The sequence below is a fragment of the Lutra lutra genome, chromosome 2 (genome assembly GCF_902655055.1).
Source record: "Lutra lutra chromosome 2, mLutLut1.2, whole genome shotgun sequence".
NCBI classification, from domain to species: domain Eukaryota; kingdom Metazoa; phylum Chordata; class Mammalia; order Carnivora; family Mustelidae; genus Lutra; species Lutra lutra.
Window position 1 is genome coordinate 106,029,988 of NC_062279.1, and position 14,323 is coordinate 106,044,310.

General features: G+C 35.9%; 1 protein-coding gene across 3 annotated transcripts in view; it reads left to right on the top strand.

Annotated features, from left to right (window-relative positions):
* The window catches only part of ARHGEF38 (Rho guanine nucleotide exchange factor 38), a 141,681-nt gene that overhangs the window by 96,713 nt on the left and 30,645 nt on the right, over positions 1-14,323 (top strand). For all 3 annotated transcript variants that reach the window (XR_007125185.1, XM_047718136.1, XM_047718137.1), the window contains exons 5-7: positions 2,971-2,988; positions 11,034-11,233; positions 13,979-14,112. Coding sequence is in view for 2 of the 3 variants with exons in the window: in XM_047718136.1 (XP_047574092.1) it covers positions 2,971-2,988; positions 11,034-11,233; positions 13,979-14,112 (352 nt within the window). In the remaining variant the exon portion in view is untranslated. The remainder of the gene's footprint in view (positions 1-2,970; positions 2,989-11,033; positions 11,234-13,978; positions 14,113-14,323) is intronic.

Here is a 14,323-nt window from a genome sequence, read left to right on the forward strand (position 1 = left end):
TAGTTGCTCATAATATGTTCTTATAATTATTTATGTTTCTTTGGTGTTGGTTATGATCTCTCCTCTTTCATTCATGATTTAATTAATTTGGGCCCTTTCTCTTTTCTTTTTGATAAGTCTGGTCAGGGATTTATCATTCTTATTAATTCTTTCAAGGAACCAGCTCCTAGTTTTGTTGATCTGTTCTACTTTTCTTTTGGTTTCTGTTTCATTGATTTCTGCTCTGATCTTTATTATTTTTCTCTTGCTGGGTTTAGGCTTTCTTTGCTGTTCTTTCTCTACCTCCTTTGGGTGTAGGGTTAGGTTGTGTACTTGAGACCTTTCTTGTTTCTTGAGAAAGGCTTGTATGGTTATATACTTTCCTCTCAGGACTGTCTTTGCTGTGTCCCACAGATTTTGAACAGTTGTGTTTACATTTTCATTTGTTTCCAGGAATTTTTTCAATTCTTCTTTAATTTCTTGGTTGACCCATTCTTTCTTTATTAGGATGCTCCTTAGCCTCCATGTTTTTAAGTTCTTTCCAACTTTCCTCCTGAGGTTGATTTATAGTTTCAAAACATTGTGGTCTGAAAATATACAGGGAATGATCCCAATCTTTTGATACAGTCCGAGACCTGATGTGACCCAGGATGTGATCTATTCTGGAGAATGTTCCATGTGCACTAGAGAAGAATGTGTATTCTGTTGCTTTGTCATGGAATGTTCTGAATATATCTGTGATGTCCATCTGATCCAGTGTGTCATTTAAGGCCTTTATTTCCTGTTGATCTTTTGCTTGGATGATCTGTCCATTTCAGTGAGGGGGGTGTTAAAGTTCCCTACTATTATTGTATTATTGTTGGCTGCACCCATGTTAGGGGCATAGATATTTAAAATAGTTAGAACTTCTTGTTGGACAGACCCTTTAAGTATGATATAGTGTCCTTCCTCATCTCTTATTATAGTCTTTGGCTTCAAATCGAATTTATCTAATATAAGGATTGCCACCCCAGCTTTCTTTTGATGTCCATTAGCATGGTAAATTGTTTTCTACCCCCTCACTTTAACTCTGGAGGTGTCTTTGGGCCTAAAATTTATTTACACACTTGATTTGGGGTATATTTTGGTCTGTTAGAAGAAACTGTCTCCCAAAATTTTAAAGAAAGAAAAACTCATGTATATACAAAAATAAGAGTAAACACAGTGGAAGGATAGAATATGACTGTAAAGATGAAAATTAAATGATTCTAAAAAGGAATTAATAAGTTGGTTGAAAAAAAGAAAGAGGAAGGAATGTGATCAGGCTGGAGACTAGAACAAAGCCAGTGCTAGATTTAGAGTATATTTTGATCTGTTAGAAGAAACTGTATCCCAAATTTTAAAGAAAAAAAAACCTATGTGTATACAAAAAATAAGGTTAAATACAATGAAGGGATAGAATATGAATATAACAATGAAACTTTTAAAAGACTTTTAAAAGTTATTGATGAGATAAAATAGTTTAAAACATTAAAATAGGAAAGAAGAGAAATTTAAAAATAAAATAAGAAAAAATAAAATTTAAACAACTTAACTTTGAAAGACTAAAGAGTCCTGGGAAAAACATCATGAATTCTATGTGCTATATTCCTGTAGTTCTGAAGTTTTGCAGTTCTCATTGGTGAACTTGGTCTTGGCTGAATGTTCTTGTTGATCTTCTGGGGGAGGGGCCCATGGCAGTGATTCACAGATGTCTTTGCCTGAGGTGGAATTGCACTGCCCTTGCTAGGGGCCAGGCTAAGTAATCTGCTCCGGGTTTGCTTTCGGGAGCTTTTGTTCCCTGAATGCTTTCCCTACAGGTGTGGAGGATGGGAATGAAAACTGCGGCTTCCCAATCTCTGGCCCTGGAGGAGATGAGAAATCAGGTCCCCACTCCTCAGTGTGTCATCAGAGAAAAGCAGTCAATCCCTCCCATTTCCCTGGTCTCCAGCCATACTCTGTGCTCACCTGGCTTGTGACCGAGCATTTCTATCTCTGGCACACGAACCCATTTGCAGTCTCCAAACCCAACAGATTCCTGCAATGTGCTCCTACACCACCATTCCTCCTGGAGGAGGAAGGAGGGGGTCTCCCCATATCTGCCATTTATGGGGACACTGCTTGAAGAGCAGTGGCCCTGCTGTGCCTCAGATCATGGTTTAAGGTAATCCTGAGCTCAGAGCCCCTCCTCAGCTCCCTCTTTGCAGCTGGCTTCCCCGCTCCAGTACCTGGGAGCTCTGCCACACTCAGGCACCCCTGGTCATTCTGTGACCCTGTGGGTCCTGAGACCACACTGTCCCCATGAGGGCTTCACCCCCCACCCCTACCTAGCCTCTGGAGTGATGTCCCTCAGTGGAGAAGACTTCTAAAAGTTCCAGTTTTGTGCTCGGCTGCTCAACTACTTGCCAGGAGCCAGTCCCTCCCGCCATGGTCTATTTTCCTGTATGTCACCTGGGATACACTTCTCTACACGTCCTACCTTCCAGAAAGTGGTCACTTTTCTTTTCCTAGAATTGCTGCTCTTCTTTTCTTCAATCTCCTATTGAGTTTATTCAGAATGGTTTGATAACTATCTAGCTGAACTCCTGGGACCCTATGATATTTAGGTCTCCTACTCTTCCGCCATCTTGCTCCTCCCCCAGTCTTGTACTATGTTTAACAGACTCTCTTTTTCATGAAGTAAACAAAAACTGGTGTTTAAGTCCATTTTCACATAATCAAAATCAACAGTTCTGTAATCTGAATCCATAGTTTTTAACCCTATATTGAGTGTGAAACAAAGATGGTGTAAACATGCTACAGATAAAGTTTTAGAGATATGATTATAAAATAATGAGACCAATTCTATAAAACATTCATGGAAAATAACTTATCATTTTATTTTATGTAGTAAAAACTTGAAGGTTTTATGTTTGCATTTTACTTCAAATATGCAGATTTACATTAATTTGCTTCTCTCCTCCTTTCTTTCAGGAAAATATACATGCAAGAGTAAGTATTTTTGTTTTAATAATAGAAATCAAATGTAACAATAATGAGAGGGTGGGGGATGGGTAACTGGGTGAAGGGCATTAAGGAAGTCACTTGAATTAATGAACATTGGGTGTTAAATGAAACTGACGAATCACTGAGCTCTACCTCTGAAATTAGTAATACACCATATATTAGTTAAATTGAATTTAAATAAAAAAAATTTTAAAAAGGTCATGGGGGAAAAACCTGTTCAGCATTTTCAAAATTGAGAATTTTTTGTTTTTTACAATTATGTTTATTGCTTTTAATACATTATTTCCAATTTATCTGAGGTGACTGTACATATTAAATTATCTCATGTATTTTACAAAATGTTTTACAAGACTCCTGGGTTACAAGTTATTTAAATCACAAGTTTGCTGATGCCAGGAATGCTTTAGGAACTGCTCAACATACATATGCTTTGCAATCGTAATGTGTCCAAAAACACACCTTCTTAAGAATGACATTAGACAGAAAAAAAAAAATCTCAGATTAATACCACAATGTTTTTGAAATTTCTGTAGATTAATGTACAAAAGAAAAGATTCTTCATGCATTATGACAAATATTGAGTTTTTTCTAATTTGGACTCATGATTTAAAGAGAAAAAATCAAACAGTCATATATAATATGTTTAAAATATATAAAATATAAAACAAAATAACTTGTTGCTAAGACAATATAGAAATTATAAAAATAGCACACATAGACATACACTTTGGAAGACATCCATTTTTATAGAAGGGAAAGCATGTCTAGTCTAATACTGAAAAGATGGTATTGGCTTAAATATAAACTCAAATTTACCAGACTTGAAAAAATGCTCATATTTGGTTTAGCAAGGTCAGCAGTAATCTAAACAATAATCAACCTGAGTTCCCAGCCTGTGTGTTTGCTTGTTTACATGTCTTTATGTGTGTGTGTGCTTCTGTATTCTAAACTCCCAAAACTGTACATGAGGAAATAAAAAACCCACAAAATAAAAAGTATATTAACTTAAGCTGTAAATACCTGTCATTCATGCTTTGTTGCATAGCAACCATGAGGAAGGACAGAATTCCAGAAGCGAGGTGCAGAACCAGGCATCCATCAGACAGGGGCTAGAGAAGTTAGTTTTTGACATACCAGCGAGGCACAGGCACCAAACAGGCACCCAGTTCTTTCACTTTATAGTCTTTTCTCTCAAAAGAAAAAAAAAAAAAAAGTATGTGTGTGTGTGTGTATATATATATATATATATATATATATATATATATATATAATCTCCTATAGTGCGTACAGATGTAAATTGTTTTGTTTAATGAGTTCCCGATTCTGAGACCACGGAATCTGAAAACCTGCATAATGGAAGAGGGCCTTTGTCCTTTCACACGCTGGGGTCTTCCTGGTTTCTCTTCTGTGATAGCTGGTAGGGTTGGATGGGGTGGGGAGACGGCTGTCTCATTAAAAAGCCTGTGCCCATGGCATTGTGCCGAGGACGCGAGATTCACACAGAAGAACTATGTGAATTACCAAAGAACTTCTTATGCTACAAATTCTCCTCGGGCTTCTTTTCCTAAAGCTTAAGTCTTTATAACCAAAAGACCAGAGAGAGAGAGAGATTCAGAGCAGAGTGAGAGATTCTTTTAATACAGTTAGCATACACAGCTCCTACAACAAACAGTACATTGTATCGAGATACTTGCTTAAAAAATGGCACTAGCTTTAGGACAATCCCGCTGCGTGGAAGTTAGCAGGCTTTGGATGCCCCCTCTAATCTATTCTACACATCAAGAACTGGAAAAGAGGACGAACGATCACAGCGTGGGGCTGGATGCACATCAAAGCCACACTCGCCGTGCGTTATTTTCCTTCCAGCTTCTCTCGCTCTGGTCACGAGGCGCACATGCTGCTACATGAAAGGATAAAACGCAGTGTCAAGTGATTTGTAATTGTTTGGCTCCTTAGCAGCTAAGGCCAGGAATAGTGCAGCCGGAAGTGCATTTAGGAAATGTGGCGTTTTAAATGCCTTGAAAAAAAATTCCTTACTTATGGGAACGGAAAAATTGGGTGTGGGTTCCTTTTTATTATTATTATTATTTTATTTTTACAATCTACATTTTTAAAAAATACAGAAAAAGACAAAGATGTTTCTAACTTCTAAAATGTTTATTTTGAATTATAATCTTATGTAAACATCAAAGACAGTACCAAAGGGACAAGAATCATAGAATCCTGCACCAAAAAGTCCCCCGAAAAGCATTTGATACAAGTCCCATGTTCTAAAGCAAGAAAAACTCAACTATTCTAAATTTAACTCTCTCCAGAGATGCTGTGTTTCATCTTGATGCTTTTATACTTTTTTATATGTATTCTCTGTCTTGACCAGATACTCCTACCTTTGGAGTCAGAAATTTTATTGATCCCAAAATGTTATTTCTGCCTTCTTAAGCTTTATAATTTTTAAATTATTAAAGAAACACTGTGAAATATAGAAAACCAAAATGAAGACCGTGAAGACAATCGGTAGTCACATTCCAGAGTTAACTATTGTAACATTTCATGAATCCCTCACTTCACTGCAATTTTTTTCTACACACACACACACACACACACACACACACACACGCGCGCACACGCGTGCGTATTGGCTAACACAGGACTGCTATATATTTCCTGTATGTCAAGTTACTACCTCATTCATCAGTATATCATGGACACATTTCTATGTCAGTAAACGAATCCACATTGCTTTATGACTGCATATTTTATCTGATGTATATACCATAATTTGGTTTACCAAACCCTTATAGATATTTGAATGATGTCTTTCTGTCCTATAAAGATTGATGTTATGTGTTTATTCTTATAAATGATCTTTGTACAATAATTTGACTTTCTTAGAATGAGTTTCTAAAAGTGGAATTGCTAGATCAAAGGCCTTTTGATACTTACTGCCACATGGTGACATTTGGATTGGAGTCAGTGTTTGATTTCTTACATTTAGTATATCTGAGTAAATTTCTTTTTAGAACTAAACCTTGGAATAAACTGATTAATTGTTTTTATGGGAGTGAACTATTTTATCTATTTATTTATTGTTTGTTTAATTTATTTTCATTTTCCCAGTTTTCTTTGTTCTCCTCATTAACGCCACACTCAGGACCAGTCATCTCCTGAGACAGCTAGATGCATTATGGATGCTTTCAATTTCTTCTCCCTAAAAATGTCTTTCCCAGAGCCTTTCTGACCTGTTGAGTTTGGACTGGATAACTGGGCACAGCTGTTTTTAAGGAGATTTTGTCATCCTGGAGCATCTCTTTACCTCTTTCCTGTTTCTAGTACTTCAGTACTTTCCTGTATTCACTGGGAATGGACAGGAAGTAAAGTTTTAAGAAATTTTATATCCAAAAATTCTTTAGTTTACCTTCAGGGTGATTTATAGTTTGATCATGTATAGAATTCTAAATTAAAAATCTCTCATCTTCAGAATTTAAAGGCAATTTTTCCTTATGTCTAGCTTTCAGTGTTGCTATAAGAAAGCTGAAGCTTGTTCTCATTCTTCACCATGTGTTGTGCCCATTTGTTCACGTGTTTCTCTAAAGGATTATAGGGTCTTCTCTTTGTCTCCTGTAGTCGGACGTTCCCTAAATTCCCAGGTGTGAATCCAATTCGTCCATTGTGCTAACTACTCAGTGAGTTTTTTCAACATGCTAACTCATGTCCTGCTCCTGAGTTATTTTTCTGATGATTTCCTCCCCATATGTGGTCTGTTCCCACTTTCTGGGACTCCACTTATTTCAATATTGGATCTTTCAGACCAATCTAATTTTTTCACATTTTCCTTCCATCTTATATCCCTTTGTATTTTTGGTCTTCTTTCTGGAAAGTTCCTGAACATTTTCTCCAACACTTGTGAGATTTTATTTTTCCTATTATTCTCTTTTTTTTTTAAGATTTTATTTATTTATTTGACAGAGATCACAAGTAGGCAGAGAGGCAGGCAGAGAGAGAGAGGGGGAAGCAGTTTCCCCACTGAGCAGAGAACCCACTGTGGGGCTCCATCCCAGGACCCTGGGATCATGACCTGAGCCGAAAGCAGAGGCTTTGACCCACTTAGCCACCCAGGCGCCCCATATTTCTCCTATTATTCTTTCAATTTCCAAGAGCTCTTTCTTAGTTCTCCAAATGATCTTCTTATATGTAGAGCATCCTAGAAATTAGGCCATTTCTTAAACAGGTTTCCAACCAGTTCTTCTTATTCTAATCCCCACTCCCTCTCTCTCTACTTCCACAGGTTCTTAGGGTCTAATTAATGAATCTTTAGGGAATGATTAAATTATTGCCTCTCCATATTACTGGTTCTCTCTGGTTCGAATCTCTCCAGTAATAAATCAATTACCATTCATTCATGTTCTTTACATCTCCTAAAGTTTGTTAATGGCTCTGTATTTATTTTCACAATTTTTTATTTGTGTCAAATCCTATTTGTTTATTTGTGTGTATAAGAATATACTGTTTTTTCTAAAATTGACTCAAGGTGTTTTTAAAGGAGAGTGAATTGAAAATAAACTCAATAACAGTATACATGGTTTGTGGCTACTCTAAAATTAATATTAAATTTAGGATACTTATTGTCATAAAACAGAGGAAATTCAAAGTAATCTGATCAATACTTAAATGGTTATTTTTCCTTCCTCTGTTTTCTCCCTCTAATTAAGATATATTGGTGGACCTCCATGTTGTATATCTGATTCTTTGTCCTCCACCACAGTTTTTACATTGTTTAAATGTCATTTTTATTTTCATTGTGAGACTGTTCTCTTGTATTGGATGGGAAGCTCTCTATAGCAAAACTGGCTGCTGTTAAAACAAAGCCAGCTGTGTTTACTTGACTTTGTAAAGTCCTAGTAATTCACAATGAGATTAGTGCAGCTACTTATGGTACTAAATACTTGTCAAAGTATTTGTGATAAGACAGAAGAAGATGAAACAGAATTACAAATTAATGACTACCTTAGTTTTTAGCCTAGTGTATATGGGAAATTGTTACTTTCTTTTGGGGATACATATGATAATGGGTCCTTGGCTAAGCTGGGTTATAACACCCATAGGACTCATTTGCCTCTCGAAGTTATCAGAACTTAATCTTACTGGAAGGGATTAGATGGGGTGAATGCCTGGAGTGTCATTATCTTAAAAGACATCCTCTATCTTTTCTACCATATTGCTTGTCTGTGTGATGCAGATATCAGAATATCACTTGGGCTGTCCAAAGTACATGTCTGAAGACAAAAGTATCTGGGAGATTTCTCATTTTTGAGAAAGCCTTTTGAAATATTTGCATTTCTGACACTTTTAAACAGTTTCATTTATAATTGTTATTATTATCATTTGAAAGAGAAAAGGGAGAGACTAGAAGTTTGATGTAAAAGAGTAATGGAAAAAGAATTAATGATAAGATGTGGACACAACTAAAGGGTTGAGGCTGGTTTTTTGAAAGATCTTGATAAGGAAGAAAAGAGGCAGTTCAGAGACACAAGCATGTCCTTTAATACATCTGGGGATATTTTTTGTAATTAAAAATTTGAAATATGCATATAACAATAGACCATGCTAATAAACTATCATTAAAATTGAGTTTTCTTTGAGCTGTTTGATTATATTTATAATTGATGGCATTTTCAGTAATTTTTAGATTAAATAAACTAATATTTGATGATAGTCAAAGGAAGCATGTAGAAGAAATTCTGATTATATTCATACAGATAATATGATTTTTTCTGGTCAAGTTAATACCTTCTATATTCCAGACTTGTTTTTATTTAGGGGAATTATTTCTACTTAACTGTCTAAACTGTTGTATTGCTGAAGACTCTCTGCTTGAGTTATGTAAGAAAATGCTATATTTCATATTCAAGTGTTCTGCTTTTGATACACCATCAGTTAAAAAATATATTGTGTTACTTTTTTTAGCATTCATAATAGATTTACATTTTTTCCCATCCGCTTCACTCAGTACTCCTGGAAACCAAAACATCTCTCTCTCCCTATCTTCTTCATTCCCTCCTTGCCATCCTGTCTCCTTATATCCCTTCCTCCCTTCCTTAAGAGATTTGTGTAAATGGATAGAAAGTACAAGATAAATCATATTAAAACAGCTCTTTATTCCCTTGCAGATCTTTAATATTTACTTTGATTTTCCTTAAAAAAATGTTGACTTTTGTTTGTTTCCATCTTTTTTTATTATAGTGTCATTATTTTCTCAGCATGTGATAAAACTCCTCTATTATTCAGGATCATTGTGCAATGTTTTTGGAAAAAAATTCAATGTAAAATAAAAGCGCATTACAGAAAATCCAAAGTCTATCATTTCAATCTCCAAATATTCATTGAGAAAATACTATATGTCATGCCAGACACATAGTGATGACAGACAAATTGAGCATAAATTGGTAAATAGGGAAACAAAATGATTCCAGAGAGTTGAAAGTGCTACCATAAAAATAAAAATGGGGAGATATAATAAAGGGTGGTTGGCTTGTGTGCATGTGTGTGTGTGTACATGTATGTGTGCACATATACATGATCATCAAAGTTTGTTAGTTTCTCATTTATCATATGAAGAGTTCAATTAGATGGTCTCTGAGGTGTTTTCAGACCTTTTCTGATGATAAACTTTTATCTTTGATCTTGTCCAAAGATTTTTAGATCCATTTCACCATTCCAATGATGTGGTAAGTTGTCCTTCTATATTAATATTTAGAAATAATAATTGAAGAATAAAAAATTCACCTACTATGATTTGAAAACCATCTACATTCTTATCTACTAAAACAGAAACAAAAACAAAAACAAAACCCCAAAACCAAAGCCAAAGCCAAACAAACAAAAGACCTAAAGGAAAACAACTGACTGTATCTGTCCACCAGAAGGTATTCAAAGCACAAGTTCTACCCATGTTCATTTATTGTGTCTCCTTATTTGCCTCTTTGCATAAAAAGGCTTTTAGAAACCACTGACTTCTCATTAAAAAATGATTGAACAGTGGGTTGGACAATGACTTCTAGGTTTTTCACTTCCTGTGAACTGCTTGGCTAGTTGGGATAGTTCTATTCTCATCTCAGAAGCTCCTAAAGGAAGAGTCAGGCATAAGTGCTCACTTTTATGTGGCCATTTGAAGATCTATTGGCTAAGAAGAATTCCACATGGAAAATCGTGGAAAGTCGTGTGATAGCAATGATTAGTGATAGTGGTGGTATTAATAATTGATTTACAGAATTTACATTGTTGCAGTTATTATAAATCTCTTTTGGAGACTGTGGTAGAACCTCTGAAACATCATGAATTCAACTATTCAATTTGGTAGAAGAAAGGAAACAATGTTTTCTTTTTTTTTTTTTTTTTAAGATTTTATTTAGTTGAGAGAGAGAGAGAGATCACGAGTAGGCAGAGAGGCAGGCAGAGAGAGAGAGGGGAGGAAGCAGGCTCCCCGTGGAGCAGAGAACCCGACGCAGGGCTCGATCCCAGGACTCCGGGACCATGACCTGAGCCGAAGGCAGAGGCTTTAACCCACTGAGCCACCCAGGCGCCCCAACAATGCTTTCTTTTGACTATACTTGGCAAGTCATCTTTGTAAATAATGAATTTCTTTTCTTCACTAATAATCACAAAAATACCATCAAGACAATGCATTTTTCTTGGTTGTCATGGAAAAATGCATTCTGAAATTATTTCCCACTATTATTATCAATCTTGTTATTTAAAAAAGTATAAACGGAACATGGATGGAAATCCTGCTTTGAGTCCTTCTTGGCAGGCAGATAACGCTCATGTGCTTTCTTGTAGGTTTCTGCTTAGTAGTAGGGTCTTTTAGCCTGGCTTCTCTCTGTCACCCATTTCTCTTGCTCTATTTTTAGAATTTGTATACAGCCAAATAGAGGAAAAATAAAGGAGAAAAACAGTTTCAGGATTACTCATAAAAATCACAAAAATGATAAGACAAATGTCTGGGAAACTGATATTATTTATCTCTATTGTAGAGGCAAACCAAACTTACTGGACATGGGCTCTTTGATGATCAAACCAATCCAGCGTGTAATGAAATACCCCCTCTTGCTGTGTGAACTCCGAAGCTCCACCCCTCCCTCCCACCCAGACTTCAGGGCTCTGGGAGATGCCTTCACTGCAGTGAAAGACATTAATGTGAACATCAATGAACTTAAAAGACGGAAAGATTTAGGTAAGTAGAAACATAATGAATTGAGTGTTTTCTGTGATTGGAGTGTTCTGCCTATACTTCTGAGAATCAGAATATCTAAGTAGTTATAGCAGTTGCTGTGATCATGATCATTCTATATCTAGACTTAGAGGCTAAGGAGCAGAGTGGAGTTTTGCCTGGCCAGCTGGACTCGAGGTCATGAGGCACCAAAAAAAAAAAAAAGACAATATTTTAAAAAATCAAGCCGCCCTTTACTCAACCTCCATTGACCATTGCTTGCCTGGTGACATACTGTGGGCTGATGATATCATAGCATGTAGTCTTCCTGTCACTGGTGATACGTGTGGGAAGAAGGAGACATGGCATGGCCAGAAAGCTGGAGTAGTGAGAAGCTCCAGCCACATCAGTGGTGAAACAGGCCCAGCTAATACATCAAGCTCATCTGGTTCTAACACATAAAGAATAGAGATTTTGTAGCCATAATTGTTCCATTGAAGGGAGCAAGTGTATTTCTTTCTCGAATTATGGAATTATTGTGAGGTATTTGTTAGCTGAGATGTAAAATTCATGTCTGGAGTGGAATGTAGATTTCAAAACAGGAGGCACAATTGCACGGTTTCTATCATCTGCAATGTAGTAACGCATTGGGATAGACTGTGTGTGTGGGTCCTCTGTCAGTGTGATTTGTGTCCATAAGTTCTTGGCTTTGTACTTCTAACATTAAATCTTCTAACATTAAAACAATGGTAGGACATTGCAGCTAACTGCTCCAACAATTTCATTTATTTTTGTTGTTTTTGTTTTCTAAATTTTTATTGAAAAAATAATCTGTATTTGTGTTAATAAATTAAAATTATAAAGAAGGGCCTAGAATAAAAAAGTTGTAGAGGAAGAGACACCATAATAAATTACAAGATAGTCCACAGGCAAAGGATTACTATCTAGAATATATAATTACTTATACTAAATCAATAATAAGACCATTCTAATGCAAAAAAGGTTAAGCTTCTTTTGTAATGAGAGAAATGCAAATTAAAATCACAATGATATACCATTCCCATCCTATCAGATTGGCAAAAAGATTTTTAAGGGATAATGTTAAGTGCTGCAGGCAACAATGTAGTGGGAATCACCATTATAGAGAATAACTTGACAATATCTAGTAAAGTTAAAGATGTCCACACCCGAGATTCAGAAAATCAATATCCGGATATTTGAGAAACCCTTTCCCCTATGCTCATAGATAGGTATACTAGTAACTAGTATTGTTCATAAAAGCAAGAGGAAAATAGCTTACATATTTATCCAGTTAATGGGCAAACCATATATTGGACACTATGATACCATGAGAACATAAAAATTAAAATGCATGCATCAGTTGAATAAATCTGAAAAACACAATGTTGAGTTTTCTAAAAAGTAAATGACAAGTGACAGAAGAATATATATATTCAATATGGTGCCATTTTTATAAACATCAAAAATGTTCAAAATAATACTATGTACTATACAAACCCATGTATAAAAATAGATACAGGTACAGTCAACCCCATTCTTTAGGATCATAATTCCCTTTAAGGGATCAAAGATGAAGATCAGAGAAACTTCAGCTGATCATTTTTATGAAGATAAGCAAGGTGAAATGTTAGGATATGACAAGGCTGAAAGAAAATTGTTATATTGTTCTTTTTACTTTTCTGTCTGCTTAAACTCGTTCAGAGTGTTTTAAAGTGGAAAGATATTCCATTCCCATGATTGCAGTTTGCACAGCTGACATGTCAAAGTTTTCTTCAGACTTTTTATATCTTTTTTTTTTTTTCTATTTTCTTTCTTCTTTCTCTTCTCCTTCTTTCCATCTTTCTTGAACATATATGGCACTGTGGTGTGCTGGGCCTGTTTTTTAAACTCAATGACATGTCATGAACATTCTTCCAGTTAATATTGGCCTTCTTTTTAATGGTTCCCTGCTATTCTATTTCTGAGTGCGTTCTACTTCAGTTAACTCTTCCTCTATGGATAAACTTTCTGATTGTTCCCAGTATTGTGCTATTGGAAAAAAAAATACTGTAGCAACCAAAACTTTGTGTGCTTAATTATGGAAAGCATATTCTCTGCACAGACTTCCTGGTCACAGAAGATACATTTAGAAGATTCTGACCAATTGTTCTCCACAAAAACTGTGTTGGTTGAATCCTCACCAACAGTGTGTAAGAGTGCCCATCTCCCAGTACCCTTACCAAAACTGAATGTTAGAAATATTTCTAACATAATATTATAATATTATATAACATAACATAATATTTCTAACATAAAAACAATCTTGAAGATAAAAAAGTAAAGCTCTGAGAGGTGACGCAACTTACCCCAAATGTCTCAGCTAGTGGAGTCCCTCTAGAGTCTGAGGTCTCCTTATGCTGGGTACAGTTTCTTTAGCTAGGTCTTGATGCTTCATTCTAGAGACTAAAGATAACAAATGTATTATCTGAGAAGGGAGAAAGTTTTTCTCCTGTGTCAGAGATTTCTTTAATGTGGAAGGTAAATGGACCTTGAGCTTTGAGGTGCTCAAGCCCTTAGACATCTGAGTTTCTGGTCAGTGGGTTGGGCAGCTGAACTTATGCCTGGGCAGTGGGACCAGAGCATATTGTATCTGCATCAGAGGGTCAAAAATCACATAGATTTCTGTCTTAAATATGGATCTTGAATTCTTTGGATGCAACTTTCTATGTTGTATGTGTTCAAATATGTGATTGCATTCTTCCATTGCAGTTCTAAAATACAAGAGGAATGATGAGGATGAATCACTTAAAGATAAATTGTCTAAACTAAACATTCATTCAATTAGCAAGAAATCAAAAAGAGTGACAAATCACCTAAAGATTCTGACTAGAGGAGAGCCACAGGTAATTTTTCTTCTTTAGCCATTTACATCTTCCTAGAGCATATGAGTGCTGATATTTTTGTGAGGGTTCTGTTGGTTGTTATCAGAGCTGTTTCTAGAACAGTGAGAATCAAGGTCATTGTCTGATGTTGATCCTTTCTCCCTTTTGGGGGGGAAATCCAATGCGGGTGGTTTTGACACTTTTTTAGCTGTGGTGCTTCCACTGAGGAAGC